This window comes from Cryptomeria japonica, chromosome 10, assembly GCF_030272615.1.
Source record: "Cryptomeria japonica chromosome 10, Sugi_1.0, whole genome shotgun sequence".
Classification (NCBI taxonomy): domain Eukaryota; kingdom Viridiplantae; phylum Streptophyta; class Pinopsida; order Cupressales; family Cupressaceae; genus Cryptomeria; species Cryptomeria japonica.
The window spans coordinates 189,072,840-189,083,794 of NC_081414.1; the positions used below are offsets into that span (position 1 = coordinate 189,072,840).

The following is a 10,955-nucleotide window of genomic DNA, read 5'->3' on the forward strand; positions in this document are numbered from 1 at the left end:
ATGATATAAAATCTACATGCATTTATTTAAAATTACATACTAAATCCAAAATGTGTAACTAAATCTCAAATTGTTGATGCAACACCACACTTCCTCAATTATACGTAGAAACGTTCAATATTATCCTTCATTATAGAGCAAACATATAGAGATGAAAACATCCTCAATTTGACTCTGTGAATGAAATTATACAATCATATTATATTTAGCACATTAGAAAAACAAAAGATTGAATACTCTTCAAGGATTACATAGCTCAAGGAGAAATGAAAGATACACAATATTAGAGTAAGTAAAAAAATATCATGTATTTACATATAAGGTTTTTATTTTACAATGTTCTCATTCAAATCTCCCAAAAATTAATTCCTTCTCTTTCCTATTCAACTTAAAAATCTACCATGTGCTTCCAGATACATCCTTCCTAATTGAACTTTAACTCTGTGTACAATTGTTCTCCATCAAGCCTAACAAATGCCTACATGTGAATCAACATGTTGCTTTGCATGCTAAGAGTTTTGCCCTCGAGGAAGCGGATAACCTCTTAAAGCCTTTACACCTTATCCTTGATGTCACTGCCCTAGACCACCTACAACCTCTTCTCTATAAGCTTAACCACCTCTCCCATTTTCTATTGGCCAAGCATCTGCCCATTTACTTTTGTTGGTGTCATTAAAATGTTGTACCTAGTAAGTTCATCACCTAGGTCCTAATCACACGTGTTACTCAAATTTACTTAGGGACCACATAGGAACACTCCTACTTTAAGTGGAATTCTCAACTTTAGTGGACACTTATCACATTATCATGTTTCCACCTTAAGTGGATAATAAGCTATCACTTTATGTCTCATGTCATAAGATTAAGACACTTGTCATAATCTTATGCTATCCTATTTTCACCTTGGCCTACATAACCAAGGGGTCTCATTTATATTCTCAGTTTGCTCTATTGTATCCTTGATAGAAATATAATTTATTCTTGTCATATTGATCTTATCATGTTATTGTGCTTTCCATTAGTCCTCTACATCTTGGGTTGCTATCTCCATGGCCAAACCTTACATTGGTATCGAAGCAAGTAGGGTGCCTTTGGCTAGTCTTTTTGATAGATTTTGTGTGTAAAATTTGGTGTATTTAGGGGGTTTTGTTTTTATGGCTTTGCATTGTATGTTAGAATTGGAGCTCGCTGGTTGAAATTTGAAGGTCCAAATCAGCTAAGATCAATTTTCAATTCATCAAAATCGGAGCAAGTCACCTGAAGCTTGAAGAATTTTTTTACTCTTGGTTAGCCATTTGTATGACCACATCGTCATCATTATTATAATCGTCAATTTTGTTTTTTGAGTATAGGACATAGATATTTTTAAAATATTTTCTATTTTTTAGGTAAATTTTTTCAGAAATGTTAAATAAAAAAGAAATTAAAGACAAAATTAAAAAAAAAGTAAGGTACCTACGAATACATAGGCAAGTACTTGTATGAAGAGGGTACAATTTTTTTAATTTAATGAAATTTGCAGCTTTTTGAGTTATACATATCTCTCCCTTCAAAAGTGCAACATATTTTATGAAGAGTGGGGCGAGGCCTCACTTGGCCCCAACTTTGACCTATTAAAAAAGAAAATATTATATAAATATTTTTCAATAAAAAATTATTATTTTAGAAATTTATTAAAAAAAAAATAAAAATAAAAATTAGATAAAATAGTAGCATTTTGCAGATTGCACAGTTTTCCAAATTTAGTGACTTTTTAGTATCTCTTAGATTAGCAATTTTGCTAAAAATTACTAGAGATTTCTAAATTTAACAGAGTTTCCAATGTGAGGAAGCTCTACATTTTGTTGGCAGAGGTCTACATTTGGTGACATCTCTAAAGTTGGTAATAGTTTTGCCAAATATATTAGTGATGTAATAATGGCGCCATCATTTGTCTTTGGTATTTTGACCCCCTTCTCCAATAAAGGTTTCAAATTTGAAGCTCAATTTCAAGAGGCCATATCTCAATCATTTGAGCACTTTTTTCAAAGCAACTTTTTTATTTGGGATAGAATTACATGCTATGCAGGGGTAGATTTGCTTTATGATTTTGATGCATAGAGTTTTCAAAACAATTAGTTTGTCACAGGTGTTGTTGAGTAATCCCCATTTTGAGAAGTTCTGGACTTTGTTCAAGCTCATACAAACTTCTTTTTAGGTGCAATTGTTTTTAAAGTGCATAATTTTTTATGTACTATAAAGTGGTGTTATTTGTTTTTAGTCATTGTGATAAAAAAAATATACTTTCAACACATAGCCTTATTTGACATCTTTAGGATATTATATCAATTGCATAGATCACAATTTGGTCTTTTGCATGTTGATCAAAGTCTAATATATCTTGATGATGGAATTCATAAGTATTAAAAACAGAAATCCACTTTGCCTTTGTTTTGCAACTAGCAATTGTAATCACACTAACTATAAAGTTCCAAAACATTTAACTTTTTTTTTTATTTTGTTGGGGGTGAGGGGTTGTTGTTCTTTGATTGAGTGGATTCAGGGGGTTGTGTTGCGTGTTTGCGCTTTTAGTTCTTTCTTGTGCTCTTTAAATGTTAGCAATGGGTTGACCATCCTAAGTTTCTTATGTTAACTATGCAACATGGAAAATAAGTGTGTGGAGTAAACTAATGAGAAAAGGATTAATTCACTACATTGATAGATCCATTCTAGAACTATCAAATCCTAATGTAAAAATGAATTGGCTCATTAAAAGTACTATGGCTCTTGGAACCTTGAGAAAATATGTATTTGTTGATCTTATCTTTTATTGATAAGCGTAAAACAACTAAGGATGCTTGGGATAAACTTTCTCAATTGTAGGACAAAGTTGATGAGATTAGGAAATGTAAACTTGATAATGATCTCACTAATCTTGATCTAGAGAATTTCGATACAATCCAAGACTATGTAACTGAGGCAAATGAACTAAGAGCATAACTCAAAGATTTTGGCATTGATAAGAAGGATGCACACTTGGTCTTCAATTTGTTGGACAAGTTTTCTTCAAAGCATGCAACTTTTGTTTCTAGTTTCCAAACTCATCGGTTTACTATGGTGAATGCCTATACTACTCCATCATTTGATTATTTTATAGAATGTTGATTCTTGAACAAAAAAAGTTAATCTCCATGGGTATTCTTGTCATCCAAGTCACATGCTTTGGTGCCTAGTTATAAGATAGGATCCAACAAGAACCATAAGCAATCTTTGAACAAGCCTAAGAACACACAATCCACATCTAATTCGAATGAAGAATCTTAAAATTCATCTCCTAAGGGGGGATCAGCTAAGGAGAAGCCTACTTGTGCATATTGCAAGAAGATAGAAAACGAAGAACACTATTGTTATAAGAATGATATTGATGAATTGAAACATCTACTTGAGAAGAATAGAATCAACTCACCTTCTAGAATTCCTACTTCAACTTCTTCAAAACAAATAGAAATTGATAAGGAGAAGAGTCACATTTTTGGAACAAGTAAGAATAAAGGACAAGCTCATTGTACAATTTCAGGTCATGGATCAAGGAGATGGCTTCTAGATTCAAGATCTTTTCATCATATGGCATTTTCATAGTCTATGTTCTCTTTATTTGAGCCTTGGAACATGCCACCTATTTTGATGGAAGATCATATATAATGGATGTAATGGAGGGGATCTATTGATATTGGGGATGACACCTTCAATGATGTTTTGTGTGTACCTCACTCAATAAACAATCCCCTTTCCATCTATCAAATCACTCATGGTGGAGTAGGAAAAACTATATATGGATTTCACTCTTGATTCAGTTATTATCAAAGACTTGGAGAGTAGAGTAGTCATTGCTACTGGGCTGGTAGATCATGCATCTCGATTGTACTCATTTTCAAACTTTGTTCCTACTCATGACTTTGATTCTTCAAATTATGATCACACTTCTAGTGTCGATTTTGGTCTTGAAGAGAACTTTGGTTACTTGAACTTGGGTATCTTCACATGTGATCCATTTCTCAATCCTTGCATTTTATCTCCTCCTATTGAGATCACACCTATTATTGGTCTTGATGATGCTTGTGTTTCTACACCCATGGCTTCTTGTGATTCAATGCAATGACATATACATTGTCTTCTAGATATAGTTTCTTGTGATGACTACTTAACAATAATTGCATATTTGTTTGTGGAGTCCTATTTTTTGTAGATTTGGGAGACACCATTGATGACACTCATCTTCTCTTTGGTGGAGATGATCCTTCTTTAGTTGTTGTGAGGGAACACTTTGACCCTCTTGTTCACTCTCTATAAGATCAACATTCACAGTTTGACACGAATATGGATATTTTGGAACAATATTTGGAGGAGGTCTCTGTCTTTAAAGGAGATACTTGGGCCTTTGGATCTTGTTCTGCATTCATCTCCGCTAGATCTTGGATTGCCTTTGTCAACAATGTGGCATAGTACACTTGATTTGGAGTGGGGAAACTTTCAGCATGGACATAGGGACACTTGAGCAAGTTTCAAAGATTCCATACATTTTGATATTTCTTCATACATATTATTTTCAGGATTATGGAGACTTCATATGTACACCTTTATTTTTTTGCTTCCTAAGGGGGAAAACATTGTTCAATGATCGTGGAGCATCTTCTACATCGTTTGGTGCATCTACTATTGGTGCATATTCTACATTGAGTAGGGGCTACATGGTCTCTCTTCTTCTCTCGTATAGGGGGGGATTTTTCCTCACGTGGTGTTTTACCCTTCTCATTCTTCTTTGAGAGTATTTTGCATTTTCATCTCTCTTTTGGGGAGGAGTTTTGCCCTACTAGGTTTTCTCATTTTCTCTATTTGTGAGAGATTGCATTATATTTGTACATGGGTACCTAACATAGTCTAGTAGTCAGGACCCATCTTGCATCTTTGTATAGTTTTGTGTACATTCTCCCTAAGTTGCACTTAAGGGGGTGTGCTGGTGTGATTAAAGTGTTGTACCTAGTAAGTCCATCATCTAGGTCCTAATCACACATGTTACTTAAGTTTACTTAGAGACCACATAGGAACTGTATATGGTGAAAAGTGAATAATGGAAACAATAATATTGAAAGACTAAATGAATTCAACCACAAAACCCTAGCCTAACAACAACAAAGATCCACCATAACATATCAAGATTACCTAAGACAATGCAAATCAACAAAATCACAAAGATTATACCATCACATGTCCACTAGGGTTTGACTCTCCATTTTTCCTATCTCCACTGATCTTGTTTGATATATTTGCTCTTATATTTTATGTGCACACAAGAGCTCAACAAAGAACAAAAATGTGGTTGATAGCTTGATCGCAAAAATGCTTGATTGCTTAAGATTGATTAGAATGCTTGGGAGGATTGATAATGAAGGAAGCATCCTCTTATATAGAAGACACTTTAGGAAATGGAAGGATAAGATTAAGAGATGTAAAAGATAGAAGGTCGACTAGGATTAAAGGGTAGGTAAAAGAAATAAGAAAATAATGAGAGGGTAGGTAGTGTAGGAGTTAAGAGATGAATGACATGTGTCATAGGTAGAAAAGGCTAATGGATTAATTAAATATATAAAGATTTATTTAATTAATAGAGGAAGTGGGATCAATTAAATAAATAAAAGTATTTATTTAATTTAGGAAAATAACAATTTAAATAAATAAAAATAGTTATTTAAATGATAAATAAGGCTAGAAAAAGATAAATGAATTAATTAAATAAATAAAGATTTATTTGATTAATAGAAAAATTAGGTTTAAATAATTAAATAAATATTTTTTATTTATTTAATTAGACAGGACAATTTTAGGTGTCTATAGGAACATTCCCACTTCAAGTGGAATTTCCACCTTTAGTGGACAATTATCACTTCATCACTTCTCCATCTTAAGTGAATGATAAGCTATCACTTTATGTCTCATATCATAAGATTAATACACTTGTCATAATATTATGCTATCATATGTTCACCTTGACCAACATAACAAAGGGGTCTCCTTTGTAATCTCAATTCATTCTATTGCAAAATTGATAGGAATGCAATTTATTCTTGTCATATTGGCCTTCTCATGTTATTGTGCTTTCCATTAGGCCTCTAGATCTTGGTTGGCTATCTCCATAGCCAAATCTTACAACTTGAAGTGTTCTTCATTTTTTCTTCTATTTCTGCACCTCTTCCTCCAACTTTTCATTTCATACATATGCAAGTTGTGAATAAAATGTCCATGTTCTCAAAAAACAAGTCTTTAGCAAATACCCCAACAAAACATTGCTCCCCATGCATTTAATTTTATGAAGCTGTATCCTAACCTTGCCAAATACTCAAAACAAAGCACAAATAATTCTTAAAACTAAGAATAAAACTGTCCCTTCATTATTACTGAAGGTTTGACATCGTGCACATTATTGCTACAAAGGGTTTGTTTCTTAGTTAAATTTTGAAAACATTTAGAAATCTTCTTAGAGCACAATAAACAAGGAGAAACGAAAAACAATGACAATAAGATAGTGTGTAAGGGAAAATCAATAAAATAACTTGTATTTACAAAAAAGGAAGGGCTTACATAAGTCTCTACACTAAACAAAAGCATTGCCAATCCATCCTTTATCCCCTTTGTCATGAAACATGACATAGCTTCTATCTGATATTCCTATCTCCAAGAACAAGACACCATCTTCCAATTTAACTTTTAACCCTCTAAGTTTAGCAACAATTGTTCTCTAAAGGATTGAGTCATTAAGACACTCCTTAGGAAAGAGTCTAGGAAGTCATTTTGTCTTGCCACTTAACTTTGAGGAGTTGGTTTGCATTATTCTTCCCTTCCTTTAAATGAACCTCTTGGTTCAAAGCTTATTTACATGAACAACAAATTGAAACATTAAGAATCTTAACCTAACTAAATTACATTTTTTTTGGTGATGCAATAGGAAAGAGTTTGGAATAGATGATAGAACCATCCTTTTGAATTGAAGAATCAAGCCATAGTGTTCCCTTCAACCAAATTGGACATCTCTTCAAATCATCACATTTTTTCTTCTTTCATTCCCAAACACTTGTTAGAATAGAGATCCTCCTTATTTGCCAATTGGTCTTATTCCTCTATTGTCAACTCCTTGAAGGCTTATGAGTTCTCTTCAACTGAAAGATCTCATTGCTCTTTACACCATTTATATCACCTCTACATAAATCATTTAAAACAAAAATAAAGTTAAGGGAATACAAATTTCCCATAAGTGCTTCCTCCTCCACATTATGCCATATAGGCATGCTTTCAAGTTCTTCTTTTTATGAGGTCTTTGTTTTTTGACTTTGCGATGTTGTTCACAAGTCAACTCCTTTTCTTTATTGTCCTCCTTTGCTGCTGAGCAAATCTCTGTGCTTTTATTTCCTCCCTCAGTCACCTTTGTTCCTTTTTTTGGAAAATGATAATCTTCTACTCCTGCTTTCTCACTAATGGGATTCCCTAGACAATTCTCTAGCTGCTTCTAGCAAGTTGTACTCTTTAAAACAACAAATTTTGATCACATATGGGGCTGCCAAAGTTCTCCAACTGCAGCTTCCTCTCCAACATAGGTTGCTTCCATTACTACAACAATTTGAGCCTCCTCCTGCAATAGGTTGCATTCCTTCTCGTTGAGTCTTCCAACTATTCTCTTTCTGCATTGTAAGCTTCAATGCCTTCCCCTTCTTTGGGATAACGCAACTCAATAGCTCCATCAAACTCAACTATCTCTTCATTTTCATCCCATTCAACAATTTTTGCTCTTTGAGACTCTTGAAAGACCTCATCAAAGTTCTTTCATCCATCAATATTTGTGCCAACTCTTCAAGGGATTTTATCTTTCCCTGTTCTATTAGTTCCACTCCTTTTCTAATCCTTAATGGCCTTCCTCTTTGAGAATGACTCTTTCTCACAAAGTGTCACTATTCTTTTTCACCTTCTCACACTTTTTCAACACCTTTGTTGTAGAATTCTTTTTCTTGTTTGCTTATTGTTGCATAGCTCACACTCCTTCAATAGGCACCATAAACCTTACAACTCAAACTCTATTTTTTGTAACTCCTTTTGTTGGGCCCTTGTTAGCTTCTTATCTCCATTGATTTTGGCTTTTGGTTTACTTGGCGGCTTCAATGGAGAGCACCATATATGCTTGGTGTCACTGTGGATAAGACCAAGGTCTACAAATATACTACTATATACCCCTCTCTTCTTCCCATCAATCGAAGCACAAAACATTGTCAACACACCATATCAAGAAATTAACAGTAACATCTATATTTACAGATAAGAGGACTCACAAAAGTCTCTGCACAAAACAGATGCACAACCCATTTCTCTTCCCTTTTACTTTTTCCGTCTTCCCATTTGCAGCTCCTGGTATGCGATGCCACTCTTTCTATTCTTACGCCATACACTTCAAAATCTTCTTTTTTTGGGTTTTCTTCTCAAGGCTTGGTAGGATCCAATGATAGTGGCGGTGTCTTCTTCAGGTCAGAATCGCATCAGATTCATCATTCACTACATTTGGTGTTCCTAAGAATGACTGAGAATAGAACTCAATGAGTAAATGTCTCTCATAAGATCTTTTTGCTCTGATGATGCAGAGGGTCTGCTCCTCAGTTAAACTTTGATAACATTCAAGAGTTTTCTTATAACATAGCAGGCAGTGATGCTGAGAGTATCTGATTGAGAGACAAGGGCAGACGAGTCTGGAGGTACTCTCTGCATCAGATAAATGAAAAAAATCCACAATAAGACTGTGTGTAAGGAAATATCAGTAAGATAACTCGTATTTACAGAAAGGAAGGGCTTACACAAGTATCTACACTAAACAGAAGTGTTGCCAAATGCCAATGCATCCTCTATCCCCTAAATCACTAAACATGACATAGCTTGAATTTAATATTCCTATATCCAACAACAAGATACCGTCTTCTAATTTAACTCTAACTCTCTATTTTTAGCAACTGTTGTTCTCTAAGGATCAAGTCATTAAGAGAATCCTAAACTTAGGAAACACGGTTCAACAAATCTCTTGATTCTAAGAAATTAGTTTGTCTTGCCTCCTAACTTTGAGGAATAGGTTTGCATCAATTATCATTGTGCAAGCCTCTCTTTCAGATTGCATCACCAATAATCTCCACAAGAACATAGTCCCTGTTTAAAATGATGGAAACGAGTTACATCTCTCACAATAATTTCTCTCGCAACAATCTTAGAAATAAATTTCGTTACAGTGTGGCAATCAGCACATACTCGAAGGTTCTTAACAACTCTAATAGTTGTTCCAGGGGGTGTGTTCAACAAACCAAATGCAATTGCCAGCTTTTCACTATGGTGATAAAGAAATAATTCATTTTCCTCTTCCTCTACATCATTAAGCAAACGTTTTGAATCTGGAATATACCCTGCTGCTTTCATCTCCAAAGCCAATTTATCCAACTTTGTATAGATCTCCTGTGTTTGTGGATGTGATCTGTCTCCTACACAAAAAGCATGTACCTTTTTATGGTCTTCAATCCAACTACATCCGGGGATTTTTTTAATTCCTTTATCTTTCATCAATCTCCTTACCATTTGAACCTCACCCCACCTGCCTACTTCTGCATATATGTTTGAGAGAAGAACATAAGTCGCAGCATTTTTAGGATCCAAATCAAAAAGCAGCATCGCGGTGAATACTCCCAAACCTATATTGATACGTAATCTACAGGCACCAAGAAAACACATCCACACAACCACCAGTGGTTTAATTGGCATCTTAATGATTAAGTTTAGGCCGTCATCAAGATAGCCAGCACGTGTAAGAAGGTCAACCATACACAAATAATGATCGACTGTAGGTGTAATGCAATAAGAGTTACTCATGAGATTGAAGTATGTACAGCCCTCATCCACTAAACCTTCATGGCTGCATGCCCACAGGACACAAGCAAAGCTTATCATGTCAGGACATGTTCTAGAATGCAACATTAATTCAAAGATTTTGAGAGCAACCTTGCAGAATCCGTTTTGTGCATATCCTGCAATCATTGCATTCCACGAGATGACATCTCTATGAGGCATTCTGTCAAACATTTCACGTGCCTTATCTATGCTTCCACATTTTGCATACATGTCTACCAGAGCATTTTCAACTATAAGATCTGACGAAAATCCCCCTTCCATTATGCTTTGATGAATGTCCATACCCTGTTCCAAAGCTCCCATTTTGGCACAGGCAGGGAGGACGCTGGCGAATGTTGTGGAATTTGGCTTTACACCTGCCAATTGCATATTCCTGTAAGTTTCTAAAGCCTTTTCAACAAGACCATTTTGTGCGTATCCAGCAATCATTGCAGTCCACGAGAAGACATCTCTTTGAGGCATTCTGTCAAACAGTTCACGTGCCTTGTTTATGCTGCCACATTTTGTATACATGTCTACCAGAGCGTTTCCAACTATAATATTTGACAAAATCCCCCCTTCCATTAAGCGTTGATGGATGCCCATACCCTGTTCCAAAGCTCCCAATTTGGCACAGGCAGGGAGAATACTAGCAAAGGTTGTGGAATTTGGTTTTACACCTGCCAATTGCATTTGCTTGAAAGTTTCTAAAGCCTTTTCAACAAATCTATTTTGTGCATATCCTGATATCATTGCAGTCCACGAGAACACATTTCTTTGAGGCATTCTGTCAAATAATTCGCATGCCTTGTCTATGCTTCCACATTTTGCATACATGTCTACCAGGGCAGTTGCAACTACAACATCTGACAAAATCCCTGTACCCTTAAGGCTTTGGTGGATGTCTATACCCTGTTCCAAAGCTCCTATTTTGGCACAGGCTGGGAGTACACTGGCAAAAATGAACCGATCGGGTTGGATACCTGTTTGTTTCATATACCCAAACAGTGTGACTG

General features: G+C 35.1%; 1 protein-coding gene across 1 annotated transcript; it reads right to left on the reverse strand.

Moving 5' to 3' along the window:
- Positions 1 to 9,180: 9,180 nt before the first annotated feature.
- LOC131079152 (pentatricopeptide repeat-containing protein At3g26782, mitochondrial-like) lies at positions 9,181 to 10,221 on the reverse strand. Its single transcript, XM_059212304.1, has 2 exons — positions 9,642 to 10,221; positions 9,181 to 9,536 (listed from the first exon to the last, which is right to left on the reverse strand). Exons 1-2 carry the CDS (start codon positions 10,219 to 10,221, stop codon positions 9,181 to 9,183), a joined length of 936 nt encoding a protein of 311 aa, XP_059068287.1.
- Positions 10,222 to 10,955: the final 734 nt, after the last annotated feature.